The sequence below is a fragment of the Fringilla coelebs genome (assembly GCF_963513975.1).
Source record: "Fringilla coelebs genome assembly, chromosome: 10".
Classification (NCBI taxonomy): domain Eukaryota; kingdom Metazoa; phylum Chordata; class Aves; order Passeriformes; family Fringillidae; genus Fringilla; species Fringilla coelebs.
In genome coordinates, this window is record NC_140036.1 from 17,657,913 (window position 1) to 17,671,730 (window position 13,818).

Here is a 13,818-nt window from a genome sequence, read left to right on the forward strand (position 1 = left end):
AGCCTGACTGGGTACCTGGCGGTCTAGAGTGCAGCAGTCTGGGGAAAGCCTGACTAAATTTACAAGACAGCATATTCTACATCAATGCTGACTGCAGACAGTGCAGCTGGAGATCCAGCTGCCATGCATCGGCATTTGGCATCACCCCATGGCCAGTGGGGAGGTCAATGTGGAGGCTGTGGCTCTGCTCAGCATTTGAAATCCAATTCAGTGCAGTGTGCATAATGGCTTTCTTGTTTTCCTTCTGGGCTGAGAGACTTTTGAGTCTTTGTAGGCCTGATTTCTCTCTAGCAAGGTGAGTTTAATGAATGATCTAAGATAACTGAGTCATTTTCAGATGTGATCAAAACAATAACCAACCTTCAGGAAGGAAAAGAGGGGCTAAAGGTAGTGTGCTGATACCATGTCACCAGATGTCAAGAAGAAAAAGTGTTTCCTTGTTCAAAATTCCTATTTTCTAGAGCTCTGAGTTTTTCCTTGTGCAAACATTGTATTCCACAGCATTCCAGCTCTCCATGGCCAGAAGAGATTTTTAAATAATCCAACTGAGGCCGTGAGGATAGGGCAGAGACAGGATCAGGAGTAGCAAGGGATTGTCCACTCTACAGAGAAATAGCCAGGAATTACTGGAGCACCTCCTTGCAATGACCACCAACAGAGCAGGAGAAACTGCTTTGTGACATCAGCTGTGGTTATCAACAAGGAAAGGCAATGGTGGCTGGGAGCAGCCTGGAAACAGGGATTATTTTGGGGATTTAGAGGGCGCTTTCAAGGAATGAGAACACTTTTTTTTTTCCCATCCCATGTTCTTAATGGGATAATTTATTGGATATTTTCCTGAGGAAGGTAATTTACTGCCTCAGAGCTTCCTCTTTACTAAAGAGAAGCCCAGAATCTGGTTGTCCCTTGGGCAAGAGTCCTCTGTGTGTGATGAATGGCTCAGAAAACTGTGTTTACAGCAGAACTACACTGAGTATTGGGTTGTTAGAGAATTCCTGAGCCTGGTGCAAAAAATAGGTTTACATAAAGATTGCACAGAAAGGAGAAAGACTCAGGGAAAATATTCTAAATACCCTGTTAAGGAGAATTAAGCAATAAGGTACCTGTAACAAAAGCTTTGTTTCATCATGTTGCTTTACGTGCTGTTGCCTCCTCAGTCTGCTCTCAGCTTTGAGCCCAAGCTGCTGAGAAAACCCCTCATAACTTCTGTGTGGTTGGAGCTGATGATGATTACTGGATGTGGTTGCTTTACAAGGAGAAATATGCCAGTGTTTCCCACTTGAGGACTGACCAGTCTGTCCAAAGCCATAAAATCACCTTCTAAACTTTGACTTTTTTTTTTGCAGGAGGAAGAGGGAAGGATGGGGCCCCCATTATAACCTTTCCAGAATTTGCAGGATTCAGTGAGATACCTGATGATGATTTTCTGAATGTGGTCACTTATCTAACCAGCATTCCCAGGTGAGACTTTTGCTTTCCCAGTGGCTCTCTGATTTTAGTGGTGCTACCAGGACATACCAGTGCCTCTGCATCTCTCCAGTCATTATGAAACTTCCCTATCTATTGGAGGCCCTAGGAATTGTGTCATGGAAGAGAGAGCTTCACACAGGGCAGATTGGACTGAATTGGAACAGGAATAGATCTGAAGAGCAGCAGCAAAGATGCCAGATCAAAGGGAGCTAAGAGGGGTTGTTGGTGAGAAGCCTCAGGGGCACTGGATGTAATGAGGGGAGGGCTGCTTCAGGAAGGAGCCATAATTACACAGGCCCCATGACTGCTTTTTCTCTGAGTGCACCTTTCTGTGCAGCTTTTCCTTTGCTGAAAAAGCACGTGAGGTGCCCCACTGACAGGATTCTGGCAAGCACCATGTGCTTTCACGTACTTCATTTCTTTGGAGATTGCTCCACAGCCAGGATGTTTTCATTGCTTTTTGCCTGCAGCTTTATAAGGATGGTAAAACAAACTGACTTGCCCTGCTCTGAGGAAATGTGCTAAGGCATGACTGCTGAATTACTTTTTGCATATCTAAGAGAGCTTAATATTTTTTCAGTCCCCTGATCCTGTCTCTAGACCATGGCTGTTTGTGCTAGTGAGAAGCACAGCAACAATTTGTCATTTCCTGTGGTCTTCTGCAAAAAGGTGCTTAGAGGATCATAGCAGAAAACGTGCCTCCTTCAAGTTTGAGTGAGAAGTTTTACAGCTTCACCTACGTGTATTTGCCAAAGTTGTTGCTAAAGAGTTGCCAAAGCAAGCTGAGAGAAACCACAAACTGTGAACTTAACAGCTTCATTGTTTCACTCTGCTCTGTGGGACTTTTGTTCCACCAGGGGAAACTCTGTTTTGAATATTTCTTTACTCCTTCAGGACTGGGAGGGTGACCAGCCTCAGGGTATATGCAACAGCAGCAGTGGCTGAGAAAAGCACAAAAGTAGTTTTTCAATTCTTTGTACTTGGTACGCAGGGAGAGGAGTCCCAGTGATTTTGTCACATGTGTAGAACCAGCACGTTACAATGTCAACATGACAGACAGAAACTCTTTGAGCTTCTACAGCCTGTGTGAAGCCCAAAAGCACAGATGCATTCAAAAGAAATCAGCCAAATTCATGAAGGATTGCTCCATCAATGGCAGCTGGACACAATGGCTCAAATGCAAACCCAGGCTGAAGAAATTAATTTATTCCTTAATGCTGGGACTTGGGAGAATATTCCAAGAGAAATATTGTCCTTCTCATTTTCCTGCTGCCCTTGTCTTAACAGCCACTATCTACCAACACTGGATTCAGGGTGTTGAACTAGATGGACTTTTGCTTTGTTTCAATTTCAGTTCTGTGTTTTCTCTTCCCCTGAGGAATCTGAGCCACGTGCAAAGAATGAAGAATAAAGTATCAAAACTTTGTAAGTCAGGAGAGCTGTGATATACCTATTTTACAGATGGTGAGATATGTGGGAGTAATATCTCACTCTACAGACTTCAGAACTTGTGTTGAGTAAATGACTGCTCAGTTTGCTCTAAATGACCTGTTCAAGGTCAGTGACTACTGGGGTTTCAAGGTACATTTTCTGCATACCAGCACATTGGTTTGGCTCTTAGGTTCATCACAGACCACACTGAAGGGATGTGAATTTTCCAGGAAATTTTCTAGTCTTTATAGCAGTACTTTTGGAAAGATTGCTTGCATTTTTTGAGTCACTATTTGAAACTTGCCACTCTCTCTGTAAATGGTGAGGAAGAAAGATGTTAATTTAGAAGAAGCCAAGCAGCAAGCTTTGTGTGATTTATGACATAATTATATAGAGTTCAAACTCAATGAGGCCCAAGTAGTGGACCTGTATGGGTGCAGTAGAGCCCTGTCAGTCTGCAGCTGGCTGGTCCATGCACACAGTGTCTCTGCCGGGTACCTCAGCAAGCAGTAAAGGGTGTGCATTGTTACTTTTGCACTGCAGCACTGCTCTACAGACAGTGCTGTGTGTAATATAACACTATTCCTGTGTGTGTAGTTTCACTGCTAGGAGTCCACCTTTCACTTTAATTCTCAAGAAAGACGTGAAGGTATCCAACAAAGTAACTAAGAACAGAGACCAGTCTCTAAGTCTTCTGGAGTTACAAAGGTTATGGCCATGAATTAAGTAAGATGAGGTATAGTTTGAAAAGCAGTTCATCCTATTTATCATAGAAAATACTTCCTTCTTCAGAGCTCAGTGAACCAGAGAAATCAGCATCATTTTCCAGGCAAATGTAGAGAGAATATCTGTCTTTTATAGTGTCTGATTTTGCATATCCTGTACTATAAGGTTCATGCTAGTTGTGGAGATAAGCTCTGTGATTGCAGAGAACATAACTTAGTGTTTGTAACTTTCTAAGTCCCTCTGGAATGATTAATCTTATATGCTCATCTGACAAAACATATGATAGGATTGAAGATCAGCCCAGTGAGACTTTTGTAACCTCATTCATTTTCCCTGTGATTCAACACCTGCCCGTGAGAGTGCTCCACCAAAGGAGTCTGCATACAAACACATCCACAGATGCTCAGTAACATGGTGTATGCCCATGCATGTCTCTGTGCATGCACTAGATAGCTCCAGAAAGCCCTTTTTTACTTGCTTTATTCCATGGCCAGAATTTCTTTCTCTTTCACTTGACATGGATTAAGTACTTTGATAAACTGGTGTCCTTTTCTCCTTCCAAAAGAGGTCAGGAAATTCAACATCTCAAGTCAGTGTTCAAGGGCTAACCTGAATATAGAGCTGAGGATGGAGGAGTTCTGCTGATTGCAGATATTTCATTCAGGGAAAGAGAACCTTTCTGCCAGACATCTGTAGATCTGGGCAAATGTGCCAGAATTTATTCTGGAGGTAAACCTGATGTTTATCTGCTCTTCTGGATTGTCTTCAAACCCTCCTTTTCAGAGAACTGGAGAAACCCCAATGCATTTTCATAATGAGGGTAGAGATATTACAGTACTGACAGTGAGAAAACATTGCTAGAATGTGTGTGTGTGTTTGTTCTTAAACAAACTTTCTCTGGATGCACACTGGAGTGGGGGTTCTCAGCTGTGCATCCACTTGTGCTGATGCTGCCATCTGGGCCAGGCCTCTTCCCGTGGCTGTGTGCCTGCATCCATCCCTTGGTGCCAAATGACATTCAGACCTTGGCATGGCCTTTCAGCATGCTGGTGAAATAGGATCCCTTGCTGACACTCTCTCTGTTTCCCTGGTTAAATTTAGGACTTCAGTCAGTCCTATCTATCTAAAAAGAAAAAAAAATCTGCAAAACCCCCCAACAATAAGCAAACAACCCCACAAACAAGCAAAACAAGAAAAAAACCTCCACATCAAAAAGCAAACGTACAGGTACCATTGGCTTATCTCAGTGACTATAACTGATGCTGTGCTGGACATCATTTGGACCTGCAGGACCCAGGTTGAGACTTTTATGTTTATTTTCTCACCCTTTCTGTAACAATCTGCAACACACACAAAATCTTTGTTGCCCTTATTTGAACATTATCAAGGAATTTTATTCTGTAAAATATTTGTTGAGCTACTGAAAGATATGTATGTGTTTGTGTATATCTAAGACTACTGAAGGGTATGCATACATTTGTGTATTTATAAAATATGAATTCTCTTCCCTGTGCTTGAGAGGCACTGTTGCAAACATATTTTCTGTACTCTGCAGAGATCTGCATGTTGCACTACTAAAGAGGAAAGATCATGTATTGTCATTGTATTTTGAAATCCTCAGAGGAATGCTGTAAAAGTACTGCATTAGAAAATTCAGTGAGTTCTCCTGTTAGCAGTATGAGCTACTAGGAGCATTCACATGGCATCCCAGTTTTGCACAATACTTAGGCTTTCAGTTTTTGATCCTGCAGAGCTGCAACAAGAGCTCAGATATGTTACTGTGTTGATAGTCTTCAGTAGATTATTGACATGAGTTTGGATAAAATGACCCATGGAAACAGTTCCTGAGTTGGTCCTTGTATGGAAGGTAGAATAGAGATCAAGGAGATACTTTAAACCATTTTTTTTCCTTAACCTGTGATAAGATGCTTGATTGCAGTATGTCCTCTGATTATGACATTTATTCTCCTCCTGCCTGCCTGTGGTTTGTTCTGAGATGGCTGAGCCGTCCTGCTTTAGTGAAGGTTCTGGGCACTCAGTGTGTATTTCTTAGCTTCTCCAATGCTGAGTGCTCTTGGAAGGCAGAGAGAAGAGCAGTCCCACTGAAACCTGGCACTCCAGAGTGGGATTTTTGATAGGGAAAGAGAGGATGGGCTATTTATGAGGTCTACATAGGTGGAATGGAGCACCAAATCACTGCCTCCTAGATCTTCCTTGAAAAGCACTGAGAAGGAGCAGGAACTGTCATTCTAGCCAATAGGTTGAAAAGGATAGTTTTGAATGACTTGCAACCCCAGAGCAAGTTTGTGATTGGCAAAATAGAACTCTTCATTTTCTGCTTTGCCTACCAGAATTCCTGGGGCTTTGTGTACATAAGTCAGGGGATACTGATGCCCTGGAGCTCAGTACTCCTGTCAGGTGTCAGCATACTTGGAGAATGAAGACTGTAGGGGGGTGTCTAATTTTGCAGAAAAAAAAAAAAGGATCTGGGGGTTTTGTCTTCAAAAGTGCACAGTGTAATTTGTGATCCTGAACTATTCATGTCACCTAGACTGGCAGCAGAGCAGCACAGCAGCTGAGAGATTCAGCAGATAAAATATTCATGTTTTGTGTAAGCTGCCAGCCTTATGCTGGAAAGAGAAATTTTGCTGGCTTTCCTTTTCATGTGCATTTCTGCCAAATATTCATTCTTTCCACTGTACGTTGTGTTTTCATAATGGGCTCCGAGCGTGGTGTGACGGAGGCTGTGTTTTGCTGCAGTTCTCTGCCTTGGAACAGGAGTGTCTCCCTGTAACCCAGCACACCTATTTCATCTGTTTTGCAGTCTGGAGGCTGCCAGCATCGGATTCATCATCATCATAGACAGACGACGGGACAAATGGAGTGCAGTCAAGGCATCCCTGACACGAATAGCAGTAAGTGTTTGCTTTTGTTATTTATCTTCTAGAAATTAAAATTGTCTGCTGAACCTTCAGCACACAATACAGCCTCCTGTGCTCATTTTAGGCTCCCATTTTCTGGCTGTGGATGCAGATTCTCCTCGAACCTGCAGCTCGTGTGTTAAATAAGAGAGGGAGGAAGCTGCAGAGACAAATTACAGTCTTGTTTACTGCTGAATTAGGACAAATTCCTTATTTTCCGGGTTGACTGCAATATTAATTCTAGTCATTTGAAGTTGGTTCCTAGAAGAGTATTAAGAAGTACCCCTTCTGTGCCCTGAGGAGGGATGACGTGGCCTGCTTATGAAAGAAATAGATCCCAAGGGATTTGTGTTTGCACAGTAGCAAATGATCTCTGTCAGAAACTCTTAATAGCTTATTTGCAAAAGTCAGATCTGGGCACTGATTTTCAGTGCTAAAAAAAGCAGCTGGTTTTATACATCTCTTACTAGGAGCATTTACTGTGTGAGGACCAAGCACTTACACACAGAGCTGTAGGATGGTGGGATCACAAAGCCGACTTTAAGTTCTTTCAAGGTATTTAGACAGAAATGTTTTTCATTCTCAGGCTTTTTTGCTGCTCTCTTCAAGAAATTGTCCTTTTTTTATGCTTGATGAGCTAAGAGGAGTGTGAGAGATGTAGGCTGGGTGTTGCAGGCAGGGACGTATCTGATGAACATGTGGAGTGCTTGCCTGTGTGTAAAAATATGTGAGGTTAAAAAGATTCAAAACCCTTTGCAGAGTGAATAGGTAGGTCAGCTTGGGGAACCCATCTGTGCTACCAGCTTCCCTCACCAGTCCAACCTGGGCAGCCAGCTTTGCCCTCTAGTGGCTGCAGCCTAAAAAATGGGAAAACTTCTGGTGTGATGGTGCAAGTGGGACTTGGTGGGATTGGGGTCTGGGGGAGAAAGGCAATAGTCAGGAACTTTGGAGCTCTGTGATAAATCTGTATCATGAAACAACGTGTGGGTGGCCAGTAAAACACATGGGTCAGTCTTCCTGTTGGGCAGTAAAATACATGGGTCAGTCTTCCTGTTGGGTTTGGAAATAGTGACAACGAGCATGTGTTGAATGGACCAACTGAGGCAATGAGCAGCTGGACTGAGCAAGATGCAGTAAGTCCTACCTGCTTTGCCCTACTGGTGAGGAAACACTTGGCTGAAAATTTCCTTGTAGTGTAAAAATGTGGCTTCTAAGAATCCTATATTTCTTACAGGGAGCATTTCCAGGAAACCTGCAGCTGGTGTTTGTCCTGAGACCCTCCCGCTTTATCCAAAGGGCAATCGCTGACATTGGCATTAAACTCTATCGAGATGACTTTAAAATGAAGGTACCGGTAAGCATGCGGTTTTTTGTCCATGCATTTTCTTTTCTCCATTTCTGCAGTTCTGGGCTCTCAGCAATTTCCCATAACCCAGGATTGCAAGTGGCACCTGGGGCCTTTCATCTGGGTCTGTGTGGTGACGCCAAAGAGTTATTTAGCAGTGGATAGTTCATAGTGTTTAACGGACACATTCCCGTGTCCAGTCTAGCTATGAAATGTGACTCAGTTTTTAAGTACTGGCATTTTAACTCGGTGGAGATGTTCCCTTCATGTAGGCAGAGGTAGATCCCACTCCAGTGACAAACATAAGTATTCAGGACAAAAGAGCAGCAGAAGCCTAGGGCTGAATTCTGCACTATTTGATGGGTAATCCATGGTAGTGCTGACTGTCCCTCTACCATTGCTTATTCTGAATGTCTTTTATGATTCCCATGTCCTCAAGATTCAGAGTTTGTGTTTTAGTTATTTTTATATGGACTTGGCATATGCTGTAGGTTGATGAGACTGTGATATGAAGGAGGTTATCAATCCTGAAAGAGTTGGAGATTAGTCTATGAGGGGTCTTTTAGGAGTTGTTTTTAGCCGCATGTTTGCATGTGGTGTCAAAAAGTTTTAAGTTTTATAAATAAACTTGAATTATGATTATTGATGATATTTCATCCTGGATCAGACTCATAATGTGTTCCACAGTGACTTTACTGGAGGGATTTCAGATGACTGTTTTGGATTTTGCTTTTGGGTTTATGTTGTTTTGCAAAATACTTATGGCTCTCCTTCAACAAATTCTAGTTCTGTTGAAACTCAAGTTTGAAGTTCAGGTGTTAAAAACACTTTCTGCTTCTCCTGAAGTGAGAGACAGCAGCTATTTATTACAGCGCACGCTGCAAAGGAACCATGAATAGACATTTGGTTACTGTGGTTAAATTGTAACATTTACTGTCATTTGGTAAGGGTGGCTTTTTGGTAAAATGCAAAATTGATGAAAAAAATTACGTTTGAATGCAAACCAAAATATTTTATAGTACTTTAAAAAATGGATGTACCTATATTTAATATGCCACAATCTGTTGCTATAGCAACCTTTCTACCAGTGACTGCAGCCCAGAAAGGGACAACTTCATCCAAGGACTGGTATTTTCCAACAATTCCGCATTTCCTCTACTTTTAGCAATTTATTTGACATCAGAGTTGCATTTCAAAACTTGGAAGGGATCAAAGTTGGAAGGGAAGTTAGTTCTAGACAGGGGTCAAGCACTGCATTAAGTATGAAATGCTAACTTATCTTTCTTACAGGCAGGAAAATCAAGATGTCAGTTTAGTTTGGGGTCATCTTGGATATTTTGAGCCATCCTGGGTATGCCCACAGAGCTCTTAGAGAGCAGCCTTACAAAAAGTAAGAGCATGACACCCTTGCTGCCTCCTGTCCAGATAATATGTCAGATTTATAGACAGGCTGCCCACATATGTCTGATGCTAATTTGCTTAGGGTTGTACTACAGGTGTTCTAAGTTCCTGGGGTCTGTCATGCTCTCTGGAGGGGCTTTTCTCCCGTGTTGCCCATCCTAAAAATACCATCTGGGTATGTCCTGCTTCAGAGCAGGGAAGTTACTGAGAACAATGTCTGTTTGTCCTCTTTGAAAACAGCACCCTAAAGGCCAAGTAGGAGAACAGGACCACAGAGTTCTTGTTCCACTGGAGATGTCCTTACTCAAGGAACTAGGGATCAGTACCTACCTTCAATATCACCATGATCTTTTAAATTGTTTGCAGGTTGTTTGTTTGTGTTGTCTGTTTGGTCCTATGACAACATTCATGTCATAACTAGCCCATGGATGGGTAGCAGTTCCTGTCACAACTGTGAGTCAGGACCAAGACATGAGCATTCAAAAGGAGCTCCAAGAATATTGTGTTTGTTTGTTAAGGAAACATTTGTTTAATAATTTATTTGAGCTATCACCCTGCAAATATGCTCAGTAAAATAGATTTACTGGTTTAAATCAATACTGGAATGAGTAGGCACCAGAAGATCAAACAGGAGCTGGAAATGAAGGTTGCAATAACCAAACAGACGCCAAAAGGAAATGCAGGATTTATATCACATTGACATACAAATGTGGGTAATGAAACCTCATTAGGTAAATTTCTATTGGGATAGTGATTTGATTAGATATCATTAGCCAGAATCAGGATATAGAAATATAGGAGACACAGCAGTGTTCATCTGAGATTGAAATCTATGAATTCAAAAGGAACACTCAGACCTGCACCCAAGGAACCTCCCATCATAGGAAGTGAATTAAAGCATCTTCAGAACATACATAAAAGTCTGAACAATCTGTCCATAGCAAGTACTTCCTTGGCCTTTTTAGGCTGTGACTTCTTTTTGACAGCCTAACCCATCCAGAAGCAGCCCCCCCACAGCTCCATGTCCCACACTGACCCTTCTCTCTAAACTCCTGCTCCTTTCCACTCTCCAGCTGACTGACTGTGGCTGTCTCCTGTCTGGCAAGCAGCATGGGAGATGCTAATGCTCTCTCAGATTGGTTTTTTAGGTGGATGCTGGATTGCTCATAGGCTTTCTCCTGCAGGAATGTTTGTGTGGTGAAGACCCACACCCTGTTGGGTACCACCATAGCTGGCAATATTAATAGGTTTGTTTAGTGGCTCATGCTGAGCATACCAGGTTAAAACAAACATAAAATTCTTCCTAAAAGAAAACTGCATGACAGTGTACCTCTGTGGTTTCAGTGAGGTTTGAAGTATCAGAAGAGTTCCAACTTGTCAGCAACATCTGTGATGGGGAAGAGCTACAAAGCAGTTAAGATTTACTTTTTCAAATGTGATTTCCAATTCAGAATTAGTGCATAGACTTAGTGTTCCAGTATGAGGCCTTTTCAAGATGATGCAGCTTTTTGGGCTTTCTGACTTTGATCATAACAGAACAGTGTTTCATAACACATTCAGGGAACAGTTTTTTCTTTAACTTTGGCTGAGATGCCTTTCTTTGCCACAGTTTCTTCACCAACAAGATCTCCTTGTTTCTGTGTTTAAAGATGCAGTTAAGGAGAAGATGAACTGCTGGAAGGGAAAAAGAACAGAGTGAGACAATTATTTGCCTGCTTGAGAATTTTCAGCCTGTGTGGCTCCCTGGGGCCAGACGCATCCTCCACTATATTCTTGTATCCAAGTCAGGTTAAAATCTGGATGGATGGATGGATGGACAACTACATGTGGTTTTAAAAACTGGTTTCATGATGGGTTAGGAGGGTAATGGTAATGGGTCATACTCTGCCTGGAAGTGGACAACAAGTGGAGTGTTGTAGTGATACCTGCTGGGACCTGCCCTCTTTCATGTCTTCATCAGTGACATGGAAGAGGCAACAGGCTGCACTGTTATCAAGTGTGCAGATGACACTAAACCAGAAGGAGCAGATGGTATGCTCCAAGACAGGGCCACTGGAACAAAAACTCAAGGAATGGGCTGACCAGCATATTATTTTTTATATACGAAAGGGGCAAAGCAAAGTCCTGCAACTGGGAAAGAATTTCCTTCCACAAGGATTTTCTTACTGAAGAAATAACTTGTTCTTCCCTTCCAACATCACAACAGTTTTTTTGTTGACGATTCACACTGTAGCCTGACTATCTGGGGAGCATCTCTGCAGAAAAGCAGCAGGGAACTTGGTAGACAGCAAGCTGTACATGAGCCAGAGTGTGGCCTGGCAGCAAAGGAAGCCATCAGCATCCTGCATTAACAGGAGCAGTATGAACAGGAGCAAAACCAACAGGTTGAGACAACCACTCATCTCCCTTTACTTGGCTCTGATTAATTCCCATTGAGAAGGCCCTGAGTTTTGGTTCCCCCAGTACAAGAAAAATATTAACCTGGAGTATTCTTGGAAAGCCAAGAAGGTCAGGACTTGGAGCATGTGTTCTGTAAGAAGATGCTGAGGGAACTGTGTTTGCCTAACGTGGAGAAGGGAAGGCTTAGGAGGGTTAATATGATCCATATTAACCCTCCTAAGCAGCAGCTTTCCAGTCCCTCCAGGTTACTGGGCACTGCAGCCAGGTTGTCAGTGGTGGTAGGATAAGAAATAACTGACATAAAGTGAAGCAAGGGCAACTCTGACTTGACATAAGGAAAAACTTTCTCACCACAAAGACAGTCAGGCAGCAGACCAGACTGCCCAAAGAGGTTGTACAACCTCAATCCTTGGATGTTTTTTAGTGTTAGGTGAATAAACACCTGAGCAACCTGGTTTGATCTCACAGCTGACACAGCTATGAGAAAAAAGTTGGACTAGAGAGCTGAGGTTCCCACCAACCTGAATTATTCTAGAAAGATTCTGTAACAAAGATCAGCTAAAAACTTGTCCAGGTTTGTTCTTGAGGCTTTTCTTGGAGCACTCTTATCTTAGAATATGCATCCTCTTGTCTCCATGCATCTGCACTCATCTCACTGCCCACAGTGTTTGTCAGTGTATTTACCATGCTCCATTGGAGCATGCTGGCATGCAGAGCCACTTAAGCTTTCTTTAAATACAGTCAAGTAACACATTTGACATATTTTTGACATTTATTTATTTAAAATTCTTAGTCATTTGTGCTCAACTTTTTATTCTTTGGTTGCTGAAATCCTGGCATGTCTTCTAGCTGTTGGAACAACAATAAATGAGTGTTACTTGTGTAACCACTTGCGTTGACAAATTTACAGTGGTTGCCAAAAGTTAATGCTGCTTATCTGAAGCTGAACTCAAATCTTGTTTGGCTTTCTTCAAGCAAGTCTAGTGGTAAGGAGATTCTAAAGTAAAAGAATTTATCTAGGTGCATTTCTCCTTTCTCTTCCATTATGATTTTAAATAGAAAAATGCCAGTGAATTCAGTGAACATACAGCGCCAAAAAAAAATCAGAAAACACAAAGAAAAATTTTATTCTCAATGGTTTCATTTCAGCACTTCCCTGGATCAAGTGGTTTGTGTTGAAGAAGCTGTTTAACTTGCCCGTGCCTCCATTTCTCTGTAAATAAATGTTATCTAGAGAATAAATTATGTTAGGGAATTTGTGTGAGCATTATGAATACCATACTTTTGCTCTTGATGCACATGCAAAATGAGCCAGCCCAGCAAGGAAGAAGATGATGTCAAACCAAGGTTAGTTCAAGAATGTCCATGTACACATTAAGAAGGCAAAATGCAGAGAAAATAAACTTTGGCCATGGCATGAAAAAATGCAAAATGAGAACTGATGGTCTCTGGTGGAACTGCAGTGGTCATCTATGTTCAGGCAAACCCAGATCCTAGGAACAATGATTGAAAGTCTCATTATTTCTCTCAGCCCAGTGTGTTTGGATTTGTTTCAGATCATCATGTTAAATTCTGTCTCTGATCTGCATGGCTACATTGACAAGAGCCAGCTGACCCGGGAGCTGGGAGGGACCCTGGAGTATGGCCACAGCCAGTGGATCCATCACCGAACGGTGAGTGCTGCTCCTGCACATCTGCACCACAGCTGGCCCGGGCACAAATGCAGAGCAAGCATTAAGCAGGAACTTTGCAGTTGCATTACAGCCTCTGGATTCTGTTAGGGACTCAGGGAAAGAGGAAATCCATGGCTTGAACAGAGAGAAAGGCAAATTCCCCAGAAGTTTGTAGCGGAAGCAGTAATTGTATCTCACTGTGTACCTGGCCCAGGGCCTGACAGTGTCCTGGTATTCTTACTCAGCAAGGCCTTCTCTCGCCTTTGAAATAATTGATGGGATTCATAGGCCTTCAGCTGAAATTGAAAATAGGCTGTAGCACTTTGCTGACTTTACAGAGGTTAAAAGTAAGGTCAAAAGTCTCACTTTAATGATTAATTATATCCATGCTTTTAAGAGAATAAAAATACTCAGGTCACTATATTTTATTTTTCATTTCTATACTATACAA

The 13,818-nt window shown here is 42.2% G+C and overlaps 1 protein-coding gene across 1 annotated transcript in view; it reads left to right on the forward strand.

The window, feature by feature from the left end:
* Positions 1–13,818, forward strand: part of MCF2L2 (MCF.2 cell line derived transforming sequence-like 2) — a gene marked incomplete at both ends in the record, with an annotated part of 130,675 nt that overhangs the window by 22,723 nt on the left and 94,134 nt on the right. Inside the window, 4 exons of the mRNA XM_084212569.1 lie at positions 1,347–1,461; positions 6,452–6,542; positions 7,783–7,902; positions 13,251–13,367. Coding sequence (XP_084068695.1) covers positions 1,347–1,461; positions 6,452–6,542; positions 7,783–7,902; positions 13,251–13,367 — 443 coding nt within the window. The remainder of the gene's footprint in view (positions 1–1,346; positions 1,462–6,451; positions 6,543–7,782; positions 7,903–13,250; positions 13,368–13,818) is intronic.